The sequence below is a fragment of the Cladosporium halotolerans genome, assembly GCF_011745625.1.
Source record: "Cladosporium halotolerans strain TM138-S3 chromosome Unknown Sca35, whole genome shotgun sequence".
Lineage (NCBI taxonomy): Eukaryota > Fungi > Ascomycota > Dothideomycetes > Cladosporiales > Cladosporiaceae > Cladosporium > Cladosporium halotolerans.
This window is the reverse complement of record NW_027191486.1, coordinates 188,361-204,850: the sequence shown is the minus strand read 5'-3', so window position 1 is coordinate 204,850 and position 16,490 is coordinate 188,361. Positions and strand designations below refer to the sequence as shown.

Sequence of the window (16,490 nt, the reverse complement as noted above, 5' to 3'; positions counted from 1 at the left end):
ATTGACGTTTCGGGGGAGTTTCGGAGGCAGAATTGCGCTCCATGCGATGGACTTCACACGTTGCCCGGCCTGGTTCACAGTGAATGACCAGATTTGAGATAAAATACCGGCAACTACTCAAGTTCGATTCTTGCTTTCAGCCGGCATAATGTCGTTCTGGAGTAAAGTGCGATCACTCATACTGTGGTGTTCCGCCATCTCCGTCTTCAGCGCCATTACGGCGTTCCTGGGTTTCTCCGCATACATTGTCCCAACGCTCTACGAAGAATACAAATCAGACTCGCCATGGAACACCTCAGCGCCTTCAGTCCAAGCCGAGATTGAACGCTTGCTTTATCGCGATATTTGGAATATTTTCCCGCTCACGACATACAACTACAAAAGCATGCTCCGCCTGACCGAAGACCAAAACTTCATGAAGAAGGACCACCGTCATATCTGGATTTACATTACCGGCAACCAGACGTGCTCGTCCGCTGAAGAATGCACGCGCTTCGACGCGGCTTTTGACGAAGTCACTGAGAAATACTATCTCTCGCCGCCGGCCAACAATGCCTCGATCTTCACACTCAACTGCGATACGTCCCCGTTCCTTTGCAGCGCTTGGGCCGCCACTCCTCCCGCCTTAATCAGAGTAGAGAGTCTGGGCTTCCCGCATTGCAAGATCTCGTTCCCTCACTTGCAGTGCCCTTACGGCGTCCGCTACATCCCACTGCCTACAGGACAGGGCATGGCACGAATGCTGGGGTCATACAGCCCGGTCGACGGCATTCCTGACGCGCGATGGCAGCTCAGGTCACTATTTGAGTCAACTTGTGCGCATGAAGTGTACATCATCCAGCGGCTGTTGGAATTCGCTGGGAACGGCGGCGAGCCGGAAGAGTTTGATGAGATTTTTGGCGATCTGATCGCGGGCTTCCCGATTGCTGAGCAATATGGCAAGCTTTTCTCTTGGTGGCTTGGAGAGGGTGGTGAAAACGAACGAGATATTTTGGACGATCTGTAAAGGCCGTGCATTGGTAGCCGAAAGCCTGGCAACGATTAAAAGAAACTGCTATCTATAGAAGAAACAAATGGAAATTTAAAGCTGTGTAGACTACTCGCGACGCTTCTTGCCTTCTTCGAGATAACCCGTATCGGTGCGTCCGTTGCCAAGGAAAGGACCGACAACCGGATCTTTGTGCGCCTTCGTGAGAACATCGTCGTAGGCTTCGACGGCCCACGGCGGGGTATTGAGTTTCGGCCAATTGACCTGCGGTGGGTTAGTAATCCGCAAACGTTTCTTCGGCAAGTCGAACTTACATAGAGAGAGCCGTGGCCCAAGATGAATTTGGCTGAGTATCCGGCAACTCCAAGACAGGTCAATGTGAACAGCCGGAGCGGCCATACGGTTGAGTCAGGCATGCGGTTTGTGCCGAGGCTGACAATGACGAAGAACACGCACATGCCCAGGATGTAAGGCATAGACTGCACTGCCAGCGGACGACGGTCGGCGAAATGCTGTGCTCCAAGGGGTGCAGAATCGGGCTTGTAAGCACCCAAGAAGAGGTCAAAGCTGTCCTGTCGCGGGCCGTCGGCGAAATTGTTTTGGAAATAGCGCGTCACGCTGCGATTGAAGTCCTGCAGCGCACCCGCCTTGGTCCTGTTGCCGGTACGAGTGAAATCAGTCTTGAGCGCGCCAGTACCGGAGTATGTCTTCGAAACAATATCGGCATTGTCGGCCCACTTGTTGCGGAAGAGGACTTCGAAGGAGGCGTCATCCTGGGCGCTTTCGCCTGGGCGCAGCATGCCCAGATCGATGAGCATACGCGTCAAGGTCCAGCGGCCAAGCATGGACTGTACAACATTGGTACGGTCGAGGCAATCCATGCAGTTGGTTCTGACAACAGCAGTCTGTCTGTTGCGGACATCGATACCGCCGGAAGGCATGTCAATGCCGTGGAAGTATCCGCCAGCGACCAGACCGTCCTTCAGATGGTCGAGGAGTAGCTGAGCACGATGCCACTTGAGACCCTTAGTCTCGTTGTGGAAATCGAAGTAAACGTAGTGAAGATGGTCGTACCAGCCCTTGGGGTGATCGGGCTCGATGATCTTCGCTTGCTCTCTTGTCCTACGGTCGGACTCCTTCTCAACATCTGGGTCGGTCTGCAAAAGCTTGACCATTTGCTCGTAAGCCTCTTTGACTTGTTGCTCGCGTCCCTTCTGATTCACGAGGTTGACCATGTAGTTCTCGCCGTACAGCTTGATCTGCTCATCAAAGTGCTTCTTTGCAGCAGATGTTGCTGACTGTACACCACGGACCTGCAATTTGGGCGTGTACTTGAGAGTGTTGATCTCAGCCCAGTACAACGGTACACTGCCACGGGTCTGCACATAGGACAGAACTTGAGTTTCAGAGCCTCCCACGGGCTTCCCATTCGTGTATCCTTGATCGCCAGCGAAGCTTGTCGGACCACGAGATCCAGAATCATTCAGGATGATAGCCTGCTCGGTCTCGTTGAAGTTTGAGACGTGTCCGTCCTCGTCGATACCGCGAGACATGTACCTGGTGCCAGTTCTGTGCCTTGATCTCCTGGTGATAAGAAGGAAAACCATAGCGTTCCCTTTGATGGATGTGTTGGTGATGCGAAGCATACCATACATCACAGGAAGAATGTACGGATCAATAGCAGGCTGTGCTCCAGTGGAAATTCTGCCAGAGCCCTTTCCAGATCTGAAGTCGATCATCGAAGTGTTGATGAACTTGTTCCAGTAGAAGCGGTCATCGGCCCTTTCCCACATAGGAGACCTTGGGTCCTGCTGAGATTGCCTTTGGAAGCTATTGGTGATGTCGAAGGTGTACGAGAAGTACATCGGTCCATTCTTCAGCAAGGTCTTGAGGTATGTCAAGTAAGTGTCCTCGTCGGGGTCGCGCACTTGGCGCTCGCGAAGGGGCAAGAATTCCGTCGCCGTTACTTGATAGATCTGGTGCCCCTTGATCCGGCCAACAGGAGTGGCTTTCGCGATTGTGATGATATAGCTGTCTGTGATATCTCGTCAGCCGATCGTCGGCATCCCTGTCTCTTCTAGCAGCATACCAAGCTTGAGGTGGATAATGCCCAAAATGCCAGGGATATTGGAGACCCTGTGGCCTCCTGTGATTTTGCCATCGTTGAGGCGAATATCACCTGTAGGACGCTCGACAACCAGGGTAGGGGCGTCAGGCGAGGAAGGCGACGAGAAAGCGTAGTATGAGGGCGAGGCGTGGACGTTGATATCCCTGAAGGGAAGTGTTGCACTCATTTTGGCAAAGCGGTCGCAGTCGTCTGCGTCCTAGTTATGATCAGATTACTCTCTTCTCAACAATCAGGTCTTAGCCGGCCCAGATAATTTAGGTTTGGGGAGAAATCAATGATGGGCGACGTATCGTGGTGGCTGTGGCACGCAAGCGGCACGTGAAGTCATGCCGCTGGGGGGCGCGCCGGGGCTTCCCGCACGACCTGCTGCCCTGGCGTTGGAGACAACGCCCACGCGCAATCAGTGGCTTCAAGGCTGCTGCATTACTATCTCCAACCAACTCCACGACTAAACCACCCCGCAAACAATCTCTCCAACCAGCCATCGCATACAACGATATCCGCTGCATTTTGCCCGACCAGATAACATCCTCTCGACCCCGACACTCGAGGCCCGATCATGGCCCAACGCATGCAGCAAGGCGGTCGCCCCGGCGGCGCCCGGTTTGCGCAGTTCAAGCTCGTACTGCTGGGTGAGTGTGAAGATAGCGCATGAGCCTCGGAGTTCTCACGCTGACACACGGAAGGCGAGTCCGCCGTCGGAAAGAGTTCCCTGGTCCTCCGCTTTGTCAAGGTACGACGCCCAAGGCCGCCGAATGCACAGGATGACCTGGCACTAACACGCCGGGCAGGATCAATTCGATGACTACAGAGAATCCACCATCGGCGCCGCTTTCCTCACACAAACTCTTGCGCTCGACGACCAAACGACCGTGAAGTTCGAGATCTGGGACACAGCAGGCCAGGAGCGCTACAAGTCCCTGGCACCCATGTACTACAGAAACGCAAACTGCGCGGTGGTTGTTTACGACATTACGCAAGCTGTAAGGAGCCGGAAGAGCCAAGAAAGCGAGGGAATTACATACTGATGCGACTATCGCAGAGCTCACTAGACAAAGCCAAGGCCTGGGTAAAGGAACTGCAGCGCCAGGCCAACGAGAATATTGTCATCGCCCTCGCCGGAAACAAAGCCGATCTCGTCGCCGAGCAACCCGACAAGCGCGCCGTGCCCGTCGCCGATGCCGAGGCCTACGCCAAAGAGGCCAACCTGCTCTTCTTCGAGACGTCCGCGAAGACCGCCGAGAACGTGAAGGAGCTGTTCACCGCGATCGCAAAGAAGCTGCCGATCGAGCAGGCCAGCCAGAGGGGAATGCGCGGCGCAGGAGGCAGGCCAGGCGGCGTGGACCTCGGCAGGAGAGAAGATGCGGGCACCGCTGGGGGCGCGGGAGGCTGTCAGTGCTAAGCGCACAGTGGAGGAGGGAGCATCTTTACACGGAGAGAAGGGTTTTGAGGGCGACAGAAGAGCCTTGTTATTTTCTTTGTCTGCAATATGGATCAGCGATACCAAGCCGTGAGCATCTTCCCTTTCCGCTTTCCGGTGCTTGGATGGGGGAGACGCAGGCAATGCCTATTATCTGCTACAGGAACACGTATAATAATTATTGACGAGCATGCTTCAAGTGCCTCGTGGCGCCCAGCGCCGTGCCCATACTTCTAAGAAGGCCCGCAACGCCCGACTCTGCTTGGTCACGAGAGGTGACGTCGCTTAGCCGACCTAGCAAGCCTCAGGCAAACATAGGCTACTGGCTTACAGCACCTTGGATCTGTAGTATACCTAGTTTCACACCTTGTATCGGGCTTCCACAACTAGGTATACTACAGATCCAAGGTGCTGTAAGCCAGTAGCCTAACGACGATTCACACTTTTTGAGGACATGGAAAAGAATTTTTTTCAGGAACATGAGCGTCCTCATCCGGAATGCGGCATTCACTACTCGTACACTGATATAATTACACCGGTAAAAGCACATGCCCGTCGAATGCTTGCTCAGCCTCCGATAGTTGGCCTTGATTGAAGACTGATTCACCAGCACCGCTCGGCTTTTGTTTATCCCATTGTGCCGTCCGAAGTGCTTCGGCGAGACTTGGAAAAAGAAACCGCAGGAAAGTCGAAAGAAAAACCCATTATCAAGTATTACGCCAATCGCTAGCTCGAGCTGGCTCGCTCAAAACACCATTCAATGCAAGAGAATTAGGGTAACTTCTGTACCAAAGAAGAAGAAGAAGAAGAAGAAGAAGAAGAAGAAGAAAAGGATCCAGCTCAGAAAACCGTCTCAAACGAGGACCAGGTGCCTCACAAAGGTTGCAGCGGATCAGTCGTCGACGATAACGGCTTCAACCTCAGGCTTGGGCGCCCTCGCCGGGGCGTTGACGGCCGTGAAACCTGATGTCACCCTCGGAGCAGGACTTGGGTGCCCATGTGCTTCGGTGTTGCTCTTGTCGCGAAGATCATGTCCAGTCCTAGCGCTGACATCTTCGACGCCAGGGACGAGCCGCTCTGTCGGCGGCGTCGGCGTAGCAGCTTCCTTCGTGGACGGCGAAGCGCTTGTCGGGCCACGAGTGGGCACGCTCGAGCCTGATTTCTGGCCGATAGCCGGAAAGGCTCCGGCGCCAAAAGCTTGGATGGCAGCTTCGTTGCTGGGTGCGAAGGAGAACCTCATAGTCTGTCCAGAACGAGGCAGCAAGTTAGGCATGTACGTTGACTGGTTCTGCTCGGGATTCTCTTGTCCAGCATTGATAGCTCGCGCTTCAGAAGACATCGGCGATTCAGCCGAATATGGTGTGTTTCCAGCGGCGCCAGCAGGTAAAGATGAGCGAGGTATGTGGCGACTGTGTGACTGTGCCCCTTCATGTGGCGCACTACGCCTGCGGTCGGCGGAACGATGGGCTTGGTCCCCGAAGTGCGAATTGGGTGGGTATCCATTGGCCATTGGAAGCCCACCCATGTGCATCATCGGCCACTGAACAAACTGTTGCTGACGAGCGATCTCTTCCTGGACCCAGACCTGCTGCTCTTTCCATTTGTCAACCCGAGATTTTTGAGCGTCGATTTGGGCTTTGTAGGACATGAAGAACCACGAGTCCGACTGGTTCTTGTTGCCCGAATTGATCAGGTGATCAATCTGGCCATAGAGATGGCGGACAGCGCTTGCAAGCTCTGCTGGCATCACTACGTTGATCTGCAAACAGCCGGACTCCACGACTTCCCGAAAAGCCGCAATAGCCTGGCCTTCGGGGGTATCGCTAATGTCGAGCGGTTTGTGCGGCTGATACTTGGACGATTGCTCATTTGCCAGCATGGCTCGGGAAACACGTTGCTCCGCCCACGACTTCAGTGCGTTCATAATAAACTGGATGCCATAGGTGAGAGGGCCATCGGGCTCGCCGGGGTTTGTGAGGAACTGAGGCTCGTCACGTTCAGACTGGGACTCGACAGCCGTGTCGTCTTTGCCATCGCTGTCGTCATCGTCGAACATCGCAAGAAAGTTGTCAACAGGTGCCTGACCTATACATGACGTTAGCCCATGATCAGTGAACGGGACAGGGATGCTGAGATACATACGTTCGCTGTCAGACGACGTCTTCACGGGCTGTGGAATCTTTTGCTTGCCTTTTACGACGGGCGGTGGAGACTTTGGGGCAGCTGGCACGCCTGCAAAGCCCGCTAGCGCCATGGACAAAGCCTCGAGCTTCTTCACTTTTTCAGGCACCGAAGCATGATACTTTACCGTGATCTCTTCCATGGCAGGAGTCAGAGGAGGTGCTGCAGGCTTTGCCACTTGCGGAGGCCTTGTAGCAGGTAGAGGCCTTGTCTGCATACTAGTGCCTTGGTAAGACGGTGCTGGCGCGGGTACGGACACCGGCGGAGCTAGCTGTTGCTGCATCAAACGCTGACGAGGTTTTTGTTGCGGTGGAGCCATAGACGATGAAGGTTGGCTCAGCGGCTCGGGCTTGCGGTCTGCGCTAGGGACCGGAGCCTGAGCTGCGACGGCCTTCTCTCGAGCCTCACGATGTGGCTTGTCGTGGGCAACAGTCTTTCTCTTTGCTGGTCGGCCTCTGGGCTTGGGCTTGGGCTTGGGCTGCTCTTCAGCGTCTTCCCCATCCATGATGTAGTAGGACATGAAATCACCATAACTCTCGCGGTGGCCGCCCTGCTTGACATTATTGCCGGCGGACTCTTCCTTTACAGACACCGTTGTAGAGTCCAGTGACGAGAGTCCGGAAGAGGCCGCTGGGGATTGTTTGGCTTCCGCCACCTCAGGCTCCTCGTCGGTTTCGGGGGCATCTTCGGAGTATCGAGAACGCGTGACAGATGCACGTTTGGGTCTGGACACGGCAATCGTGTCTCCATCATTCGTCGCTGGTCTGCGGACGTTCAGTCGAAGCCTTGGCTTTTTGGAAGGTGGCTCTTCCGAATGCGTTGAACTAGGCTTTGGCATCGATCCGTTGGGTGAAGGCAGCAGCGCTTCTTTGATGGCAGTCCCTTGTGGAGCCATGCCTTTCCCGGTAGCCATTCGATACTTGCGTATTTTGGCAGATGGGATCTGGGAAGTGAAGTGAAATACTGAAATTGCCTGATTAGGTATTTGCGAATCCGACATCGATGGACGCCGGTCCTAAGGGAAGGCAACCAGCGTTGTTGTTTGCCAGAAGTCCAGCGGCGGAGGTGTCGAAAAGTAAAGTCGGCTGACCCACAAAACTCCGTCACGTGCGAGGGGGAAATCAACAACGCGCGACAAGGCGTATGCCTCGATATAGTCGTGAAACGAATCCAGCAATGTAGGTGAGACGTGCAATATGCCCCAGTCGATCTGCGGCGATGGCAGCGCCGTTTAGGTGGCTGAGGTCTTGAGGTCAAGTTAAGAAGGAAGGCAGCATCGCGTGAGAAAGACAAGGTGGAGCCCGCGCTTTCCTAAACGGGCACTCACGTGACATCGGGTCTTGCTCTGGGATTTCTGCCTCGTTGGCAGCAAACCGAAGCCGACCTGGCATCTGCGCACATGCGGCTATATCAATACGCACATTTCGAATTGCTGATGCGTGCACAACCTTATAGACGCTCATCGCCGACTGTCCTACATATCCAATCCGGTCAAGAGGTGTGAATGAATTTCCATCAAAGTGAGCGACCGACGCGAAGTGACAAAGGTTTAGGTCTGCCAGGAATGCGCGTGATTCCCCGGCAAATAACAACCGCGGTCAGCAATACGTGCATGATGTATCGACATGACAGTCACACGTTGGCTTCAAAGTAGTGTATCACATGCCGACTGCTCGAATGTCCGTTCACATTCTCCCCTCGGGCGCTAGTGGCTAGCTCCCGCTTTCGAAGGTGAGACGACGTAGCTCCAAGCTCCACGAAAGTCGGACCTGACCATTGCGTTGCGACAACTGTCACAATTGGTTCGCAACAACGGATCAGCTTGTCAATTCACAATGAGGATCTTCAGCGGAATCGCCCTTCCCATCCTGGCGGCTGCGTCGGCTGCGTATGGTGCTAGCTGGGGCTTCGAAGATGCCACGCTCACAGTTCAAGAGAAGGGTGCGGGCGTTGGTGGTGGTGCCAAAGAGAAGTCAGTATACGGAAGCAAATGAAGATGGCGGGCAACAATTTTGACGATGATGCAGGCTCTCTTTGACCTCTGCACTCTCTCCCGCCGTTTCCCTCTCGGCAACCGATACCCTCAAGATTGTTCTCACTGCCACGGAGGGCAAGACTGGAAAGAAGCCTCACCAGGCCTTCCTCACACTTCACGATCCGTCTACGGGTCTTGAGGAGTCGTTCCCGTTCAGTCTGAAGGACAATGGCAAGGGCAAGGTTGAAGTGGTGCGTCACATTGGGCTGGAATTCGTGGTCCGGCCAAGGATCACTTTACTAATATCGACTCTCATCCTAGACCCAGAAGGACCTTCCCTTCCAATTCCTGACCTCCTCCCAATCTGCTCGCGCATCAATCATTCTCGCCTCCTTCGGCTCCACCACTCCCCTCCGCAAGCATGTCTTTGACCTCGAGGTCACCCGCGACACTGCGACCCCCCTCGCACTCCCTCCCGCCCCCGAGCGCTACACATCCAAGCCCGAGATCAAGCACATCTTCAAGGCCGACGCACAGTCGCCGCCCGTGATCGTCTCCGGCGTCTTCATGCTCGCCGTAATTTTCACCCTCCCCGCCCTTCTCGGCCTGTGGGCCGGCCTCGGAGGAAACCTCGATCACGCTGGTAAGGCCTTCGGCGCCAACCCAGTCGCTCACGGACTTTTCTTTGGAAGCGTCGTCGCGATGGAGGGCGTCTTCTTCCTGTACTACTATAGCTGGACGCTCTTCCAGACGCTGCCTGTTGCGGGTCTGGTCGGTGTTGTGGCATACGTCAGTGGAAGCAGGGCTTTGACGGAAGTGCAGGAGCGGAGACTGGCTGGCCAGAGGTAAAATGGAAGACTATCACCTTCGTGAGCCATTCTATTGCATTGGACGGTCGTATTCAGCGAGGCAGCGCATAGACTAGCATAGAGGCCTGCATGGCATGGTCTTTCATGTAAGATGAACGATCGCACGAACGTTTTGCAGGCTCTTGTTTCAAGGGTGCTGTGTCCCTTCTTATATGCATCGTCAGACACGGTGAGAAAATGCAAAGTCGATGGACGCGCGTATGTGCATGCCGCGTTGAGCTCCCGTCGTTTGTCTGTATCGTCACAAGCGATCGAGCCATCACAAGCGATCGAGCCAACCGAGAGTTGCCAGCAAAACGATGCAGAACAGCTTAGGGCAGGCCTGTCAGCCAGAGTAGTGCCGTACGCGCGCTCCCACCTTGTGTCATGAAATGTACATGCGTCATGGCTCCAAGCGGAGCAACAAGCCAGCTTTGATAACGAGGAACTGCCAAACCAATTCTTTATGATTGCTCAGTTGAGTTTGACCGCCTTGGCTTCAATTATCCTCGGTCAGACGCGGACGGAACAATAACGTATCGCCATGAGTTGTGTGCCAGACCTTGCGCGCTATAGTCGGTGAGCCGTAGCGAGACGGCAAAGATTCTCCACGTTAGGATTTGTACATTAGTCGTTGATGAATCCAAGGCCTGGCAAAATAGCAGGATACGTGCAGGAGCCGTCGCGTATGATCTTGCCCTCGCCTCTGACCCAACAGCCCGGAAGCGTTGCGACTATACACATTGACGACGAAGCGTGCTTCCGCTTCTGCAGCCACAGCTATCTCGGTGGCATTGACCATTCCCGCCCATCCCATCGATTGGACAGCCATCGGGCAACCTAATCTCAGCTGGCATCTGGAAAATATCCTCCGGCAGCGCTCGCCCTCAAAGCGGCCCGATCGTCACTCCAACCCAGCGCCTCCGCGATGACGGGCTTTCAATTTTCAGCCTAAAGCCTCTCCGTCCTTCCATCCTCCCTCGCGCGGACATGCCTGAGCCAGCTGCATGCACGCCGCGCGCGCGTGTGGATGGATGCCGCAAGCGTGGCAGGGTGCAATGCCTACGACGGCCCTCCCTCGTCGGCGTCCGGGTTGGCCCCGGCAAGCAGCCACTCAAACCCATGCCGGACCTCTGCCCACCCACGGGGTCTCCATCTTTCCCCTCGAGCTAGCGTTCACCGGCACTTGCTACTGCGACTCCTCCTCACGACGCCCTGCTGTCTTCTCCGCTCTAACCCACCTCGCGGACTCTCTGCCGACGGACGATCGTCGTGGCAGACTCTCTCTTTCCCCGCAGATAGCGGGAGGCCGGTGGAAGGGTGCATGCAGGCGAGAGGCAGGTTACGCTGCAAACATGCCGTGCGCCGCACATGGCTCTGCAAGCAGGCAAGCGAACGCCCGCCCCTGGCTTGTCTCAAGCGGGCGTGCGACCTCGCGGCGTTTTTTCTACGATGCCGGCAAGTACGTTGGGCGCGATTCGGGGCGCCGTGATTGAGTGAGGGCAGCTCTCTTTTAGAAATGGAGGACCTCCTCCCGGGTGCGCTGGACAGTAGGTACTTAGCTTCTCTTGCTGCTGTCTGCTGATTTTGTTTGCTGCTCTTTTTGTTCCTCCTTGTGATAAATCCTTCTTGGGGCTGAGATCTACAATGGCGCCGCATTTGGTGCACAGGTGAGCTGTTCATGTTCGGTCTGCTGCATTGTTAGGTAATTGACAATCTGCAGTCATGCCAAAGAGGGAGATATCCCTGGCACTGTCAATCTCGCAGCCGCCGAAGGCGACGACACTGCTTATGGACAGGCACTCTTCCCAGTCCCGGCGGAAGACCCAAATGATCCGTGAGTGGATTGCCGTCCACGGAAGACGATGCAATCAATCTGACAAAGGCAGCCTCCAATGGCCTAAGTGGAAAAAGACTTCGATCCTCGTGATATGCGCGCTCTACTCTTTCTTCAGCAATACGGCTTTGCTGGGACCCTCAGTCTACATCACTCTATTCGCGGCCGAGCTCAATGTCTCGCCAGTTGCGGCTTCTCAGCTCATCTCATATCCGACCTTGGTCTACGGCATTGGAACTCTGGTGACAGTACCTATGTACATGAAGTTCGGCCGTCGACCTGTCATGCTGGGGACGCTTGTAATCTACTTCGCTGCTCTGATCGGTTGCAGTCAGAGTCATACGTTCAACTCGCTGATGGCTTGTCGTATTATTCAAGCCCTGTCAAGCGGTATTTGTGAAGCTCTACCTGTTCAGCTCGTCAACGACATTTTTTTCCGTAAGTTGATCGTCTACCAAACTCACACGCCACACAACGCTGAAACACCCCAGTGCACGAACGTGGTACAAAACTCGGAATCTACACTGTCGCCCTCTGCTGGGGCTCCACCGGCCCTCTCTACGCCGGCTACATGCTTGCGGGTGGCTACAGCTGGCGTCTCTTCTTCTACGTCGAAGTGGCCTTCGCCGGCGCCCTGCTAATCCTCGCCTTCTTCTTCGTCGAAGAAACCTCCTACCGCCGCAAACCCTCCCCAACATCCCCCCAACCCTCCTCCCGCGCCTCCGACGCCTCCGGCGAGCACGAAGTCGAGAAAGAACCCGCGGCCCCCTCCTCCGCCCACGTCGAAGTGCAACCCTCCGTCCCGGCGCGCCGCACATTCCTGCAAACCCTCAAGCCCTGGAGCGGCATCGACCACGAAGAGCAGTTCTTCATGACCGCCGCGCGCTCCTTCGCGTACTTCCTCGTCCCCTCCGTCCTCTGGGTCATCTCCAGCTACGGCATCTACATCGGCCTCGGCGCGCTCGTCTTCAACTACACCTTCCCCATCCTCATCATCCAGCCCCCCTACAACTGGGCCCAGGTACGCTCAAATCCTCCTACACACACCCACCACCCACAACCCACACTAACCCCCCTCCCCCAGCAAAACTCCGGCCTCATCGCCCTGGGCAACATCATCGGCTACGCGCTCGCGATCCCGCTCGCCAGCAGCTCCGACCGGCTCGCCGCTCACCTAACCCGGCGCAACAACTCCATCCGCGAAGCCGAAATGCGGCTCCCCGTGCTGCTGCCGGCCGCGCTCCTCGCGCCCGCGGGGCTGATCCTCTACGGCCTCGCGGCGCAGCACCGCCTGCACTGGGCGTGCTACTTCGCGGGCGTCGCGCTCGTCGACTGGAGCAGCTACTTCTACTTCGCGTTCGCGCTGGCGTACGCGGTCGACGGCTTGCCGAGCGCGCGCGCGAGCGAGCTGCTCGTCGCGCAGTGCGTCGGCAAGAGCGTCGTGAGCTTTGCCTTCGGGCTGTATTTGCTCGAGTGGGTGGAGCGGAGCGGGTATGCGGTTGTGGTCGCGGGCGTGTTTACGGCGGTGCTGGCGGGGAATAATGTGGCCGTGGTGGGGTTTTGGGTTTGGGGGAAGAGGGTTAGGGGGTGGGTTGCGGGGGGGTGGGTGGGGAGGTTGTGTGGGGCGGGGGTGGTGGGTTGAGATGGGACGGGGGGGTTGGGGGTGTTTCTCTTTTGGAGTGAGTTGGGGGTTCGATTGGGGCGGGTGTTTTGGGGGGTGGTTGAGGGAGGTGGTGACTGTAGTATTTCTTGTGATTGCTGCTTTTGCAGGGTCAATTCGATAAGGAATTATAGAAATGGTAAGAATGCGACGACCTGATGGTTTCCTGACCCGCTTGATGTCGCCGTGTGCATCGTCATGTTTTCATGGCCGTTAATCTGACAGGACGTCGGCTTAGAGTACGCCGTCTTCGAAACAACTTGCAGGTCACGTGCTCATCCACGCTCACCGCACCAGGAAGAGCAAGGAATGATGTCTAAAACTCTACACATTTAATTATACTAAAGCATATGTATAAGAACGAGTAAGTCTACTAGAAGAGCGGCAGTTGATCAAAAGTCCACCCGGTCCGGATCCCAGATTTCCGTATGCTTTTGTCGAGGAGCGGTCTCCCTTCTTTTCGATCTTCCCGTCGCGTCCTCGGACCCTGTAAGGAAAAGAATGCATTCGCCCAGTCTGAGAAAGCAAAATCGGCGAGGAGGAATTCTCGACTCGCCCGCTCCGTCATTCGACCAACACTTCAGATTTGCAGCAAAGAAAAATTAAATCCACGCGGCATTAGCACTTCATCGATCGATGGTCTTCCTCATTTTCCCCCTCAGATTCGCTTTCCGTTCCAGACGCCTCCAACACCCCTGATCATGACGGTCTGCACTTCGACTCCCAGATCGTGCCTTCCGAAAGCGGCGGGATCAAATTTGAGCGTTTCGACAGGGACGAACCCATATTTCTCGTACATTGGACGGCCGGTGCGGGTGGCTTCGCAGTAAATCTCGAGGCCCAGAGCGTCGGCTTCGGCGATAAGTTCGGACATCAGAGCTGTGGCGGCGCCGCGGTGCTGGTAGCTGGGGTGGGTGGCGAGCATGCCGAAGTCTGCGAAGGATGTTAGCTGAGTCCATTTTGGTTTGTTTCGATCGATCAAAACAAAAGTGGCGAATGAGAGTTCACTTACAAAGATGCTTGCGGAAGCCGCAATAAGATCGATGCAGCTTCTCGTTCAGCGCGAACCACGCCCTGTTCATCTCAGGCTCGGACTCGTGGCCGACGTCCAGCGGCGAGGCATGATCGTCATCCGTGAGAGTGGTGATCTCTGACTTGGCGAAAGCGATGATCTCCCCGGTCTGCGGATCGAGGACCTTGCGGAAACGATAGCCTTCCGTCGACGAATCAGGCGTGGCGAGATCGACCTTGCTATCTCGACGGACGAAGCTGGCGCCGTGGTTGGCAGACCCCGCAGGCAGAGAGTTGGTGCGCATGTGCGTCATGCACGACTTGTAGAACTCGACGGTGCGGTTGGTGTGGTCCGGGTTGGAGCCGTCGCGGTAGGACAGGTGGTGGTTGACGAGCTCGTCCTGGAAGGCGGCAAACTCGATCTCGACCAGGCGTGGGATGTCGGCCGGGAAGGCGGCGGTGGCTACGAAGGGCTTTCTTAGTCTCTCGCTCGGCCATGCAGGGTGGGGTTGGATGGCGTTGTCGTCTGACTGTTGCATGCTGGCTTGCGCCCAGGCGTGGAAGCGTTCGCGCGAGAAGGCATTGCCCTGGCGGGAGTGGAGGCCGTCGAGGAAGAGCGGGCGAGGGATGCGGGTGATGGGGAAGGTATAGGGATTGCAGCGGGAGCCGTACAGCTGGAGGCCGGGCATGTGGTCCTGGTGGTGGTGGTGGGAGTGGTGGGAGTGATGCGGCTCGAGCTCCAACATGGCGGGAATGGCAAGCACCGTCGAACGCCGGACTGACACACTGACTGACACGCACAAGGGAAGGAACGAGCGGGAAGGGGGACACGCGGGCACAGACGGAGGGAAGGAGCAAAGGGCGTGGCTTCACCTGACGACGGGCTGGGGATGGATCCCTTATATAGAACGGGAGGCAGACTGGCGCGCAGGCTGGCAGGCTGGCAGGCTGGCAGAGGCCAAAGTCAAAGCGAGCCAGCGAGGCGTCACGCAGGCCAGACGACCAGACGACGACGATGCCCGCCTGCCTGGCAGTGGCCGTGGCCCTGGCCGCCAGGTAAGGTAGCCCTGGCCGTGGCCTCAGCCTCGCACGGCGGCACCGCGCACCGCACATCGCGCACCACGCCCTGCGCACTGCGCACCGCGCACTACGCATCACAAACGGGGCGACTGGCTCTGTCGACGTCGCTCCCAAGGGCCGACGACAAGTCTTGGCCCGTGATACTTGTCGCGCTCCCCACGCCCTCGGCGCCCGGAACGGCAGGCAGGTGGAGCGCTTGGGGCGATGGCGTCCGGGAAGATGACACACGACCGCGGCAGGCAGCATGCGCGTGCGAACACGAGGGCGGGCGTCGAGGGTGGTGGCAGCGCTGAGAGGCACGAGAGGGTGACGTGCATGGGGCGGCGGCGGCGGCGGCGGCGAGGAGGGTCCAAGTCGGGGTCGCAGGTCAGTAGCTTAAGGTAGTCTGCGGGCCTGCGCCGGGCTTGATGGCGCGCGTGCGTGGGAGGGTAAGGCAAGGCAAGGCAAGGTGTCTTGCCTACCTACCTACCTAGCGTCGAGGCTGCATGACGGTCACGTTCCCAGGCGGCCGGCGCGCCACACCCGCCCATGCACGCCATGCCGGCGGCCCTGTGTGTGACACCTTCCGCGTTGAGGCCGACGATCGCAGGTGTTGGAGATACAGTTACCTGATGCATGTCTGCGCCTGACATGCCACACCTGTCGGCGCCCGCAGGCGTCGAGGTACAGCGCGCGGGCAGCTGCCGGTGGAGGAGCACGACGGAGACGGCGACCGGGTTGTGACCGGCAGCGAGCCTCGAGCCGCATACGCCGTGTGGCCGTGTGGCCGTGTGGCCGTGCAGCGGTGCAGCGGTGCAGCGGTCGTCTCTCGCAGCCAGCACTGCTGATCGCGGCGATGCGGCTGCGCGGGCGCTGGCCACTACTCGCTACTGGTGGTGTGTCTGGTCTCTGGCATGGATGATGGAGTCAGCAGCGTGCTAGAGCCCACCACGCCCACCCAACAGCCACTCTAGCCCACCACGCCCACCCAGCAGCCACTCTAGCAGGCCGTGGGCCATGGGCCGCGCTCCGGAGGCGACGTCTGCCACCACCGGGCGCGCAGATCGCGGCGACGACAGCTTGGACGGCGCGCGCTGAAATGCTGATATGACCGCGCCATTGGCCGCTGGGTGCCAGGAACGCACCCGTGGCGTGGGCGCTGGCTGCAGCGCGCGACGAGTCGAGGCAGGCGATCTCTCACATCGCCTCCCAGCGATCGGGCAACCCCCACGCTACGGAGACGACGCGGCGTCTGGCCATCGCCCCGAACCATCGCATTCGTCAACTGCGCGCGTGCACCCACCGCGTGTGCGCCTGCGAGCCCCGAGCTGACCCTGTGCCGCCTGGGCAGAGCCTGCGACTCCACCGCCGCCGCCTGTCCTG

General features: G+C 57.4%; 7 protein-coding genes across 7 annotated transcripts; 4 read left to right on the top strand and 3 right to left on the bottom strand.

The window, feature by feature from the left end:
* Positions 1-148: 148 nt before the first annotated feature.
* On the top strand, positions 149-1,006 carry WHR41_07627 (uncharacterized protein; the record flags this gene model as incomplete). Its single annotated transcript, XM_069376231.1, has 1 exon — positions 149-1,006. One exon carries the CDS (start codon positions 149-151, stop codon positions 1,004-1,006), a length of 858 nt encoding a protein of 285 aa, XP_069226510.1.
* WHR41_07626 (uncharacterized protein) lies at positions 973-3,389 on the bottom strand. Its single transcript, XM_069376230.1, has 3 exons — positions 3,078-3,389; positions 1,303-3,023; positions 973-1,252 (listed from the first exon to the last, which is right to left on the bottom strand). The coding sequence occupies exons 1-3, from the start codon at positions 3,280-3,282 to the stop codon at positions 1,097-1,099; spliced, it is 2,082 nt and encodes a 693-aa protein (XP_069226511.1). The 5' UTR covers positions 3,283-3,389; the 3' UTR covers positions 973-1,096.
* Positions 3,390-3,513: 124 nt separating this feature from the next.
* On the top strand, positions 3,514-4,727 carry ypt5 (GTP-binding protein ypt5). Its single transcript, XM_069376229.1, has 4 exons — positions 3,514-3,748; positions 3,803-3,849; positions 3,908-4,099; positions 4,159-4,727. Exons 1-4 carry the CDS (start codon positions 3,676-3,678, stop codon positions 4,516-4,518), a joined length of 672 nt encoding a protein of 223 aa, XP_069226512.1. The 5' UTR covers positions 3,514-3,675; the 3' UTR covers positions 4,519-4,727.
* Positions 4,728-5,428: 701 nt separating this feature from the next.
* WHR41_07624 (uncharacterized protein) lies at positions 5,429-7,717 on the bottom strand (the record flags this gene model as incomplete). The annotated part of the gene is made up of 2 exons (XM_069376228.1): positions 5,429-6,621; positions 6,679-7,717. The coding sequence occupies 2 exons, from the start codon at positions 7,715-7,717 to the stop codon at positions 5,429-5,431; spliced, it is 2,232 nt and encodes a 743-aa protein (XP_069226513.1).
* Positions 7,718-8,501: 784 nt separating this feature from the next.
* Positions 8,502-9,769, top strand: WHR41_07623 (uncharacterized protein). The gene is made up of 3 exons (XM_069376227.1): positions 8,502-8,689; positions 8,745-8,943; positions 9,014-9,769. The coding sequence occupies exons 1-3, from the start codon at positions 8,553-8,555 to the stop codon at positions 9,539-9,541; spliced, it is 864 nt and encodes a 287-aa protein (XP_069226507.1). The 5' UTR covers positions 8,502-8,552; the 3' UTR covers positions 9,542-9,769.
* Positions 9,770-11,135: 1,366 nt separating this feature from the next.
* WHR41_07622 (uncharacterized protein) lies at positions 11,136-13,019 on the top strand (the record flags this gene model as incomplete). Its single annotated transcript, XM_069376226.1, has 5 exons — positions 11,136-11,210; positions 11,264-11,377; positions 11,430-11,815; positions 11,869-12,398; positions 12,462-13,019. The coding sequence occupies exons 1-5, from the start codon at positions 11,188-11,190 to the stop codon at positions 13,017-13,019; spliced, it is 1,611 nt and encodes a 536-aa protein (XP_069226508.1). The 5' UTR covers positions 11,136-11,187.
* A 328-nt stretch (positions 13,020-13,347) lies between these two features.
* WHR41_07621 (uncharacterized protein) lies at positions 13,348-14,922 on the bottom strand. Its single transcript, XM_069376225.1, has 2 exons — positions 14,050-14,922; positions 13,348-13,970 (listed from the first exon to the last, which is right to left on the bottom strand). The coding sequence occupies exons 1-2, from the start codon at positions 14,792-14,794 to the stop codon at positions 13,696-13,698; spliced, it is 1,020 nt and encodes a 339-aa protein (XP_069226509.1). The 5' UTR covers positions 14,795-14,922; the 3' UTR covers positions 13,348-13,695.
* Between the last annotated feature and the right edge of the window lie 1,568 nt (positions 14,923-16,490).

Excerpts from the sequence above, each read along its gene's own strand:
- WHR41_07626 (XM_069376230.1), bottom strand. The coding sequence starts at position 3,282 with ATGAGTGCAACACTTCCCTTCAGGGATATCAACGTCCACGCCTCGCCC. Across the intron at positions 3,024-3,077 it reads CATTATCCACCTCAAGCTTG|ACAGCTATATCATCACAATC; the intron begins GTATGCTGCTAG and ends GAGATATCACAG. Across the intron at positions 1,253-1,302 it reads TGGGCCACGGCTCTCTCTAT|GTCAATTGGCCGAAACTCAA; the intron begins GTAAGTTCGACT and ends AACCCACCGCAG.
- ypt5 (XM_069376229.1), top strand. The coding sequence starts at position 3,676 with ATGGCCCAACGCATGCAGCAAGGCGGTCGCCCCGGCGGCGCCCGGTTT. Across the intron at positions 3,850-3,907 it reads TGGTCCTCCGCTTTGTCAAG|GATCAATTCGATGACTACAG; the intron begins GTACGACGCCCA and ends CACGCCGGGCAG. Across the intron at positions 4,100-4,158 it reads TTTACGACATTACGCAAGCT|AGCTCACTAGACAAAGCCAA; the intron begins GTAAGGAGCCGG and ends CGACTATCGCAG.
- WHR41_07623 (XM_069376227.1), top strand. The coding sequence starts at position 8,553 with ATGAGGATCTTCAGCGGAATCGCCCTTCCCATCCTGGCGGCTGCGTCG. Across the intron at positions 8,690-8,744 it reads GGTGGTGGTGCCAAAGAGAA|GCTCTCTTTGACCTCTGCAC; the intron begins GTCAGTATACGG and ends ACGATGATGCAG. Across the intron at positions 8,944-9,013 it reads GCAAGGGCAAGGTTGAAGTG|ACCCAGAAGGACCTTCCCTT; the intron begins GTGCGTCACATT and ends CTCTCATCCTAG.
- WHR41_07621 (XM_069376225.1), bottom strand. The coding sequence starts at position 14,794 with ATGTTGGAGCTCGAGCCGCATCACTCCCACCACTCCCACCACCACCAC. Across the intron at positions 13,971-14,049 it reads CGGCTTCCGCAAGCATCTTT|ACTTCGGCATGCTCGCCACC; the intron begins GTAAGTGAACTC and ends CATCCTTCGCAG.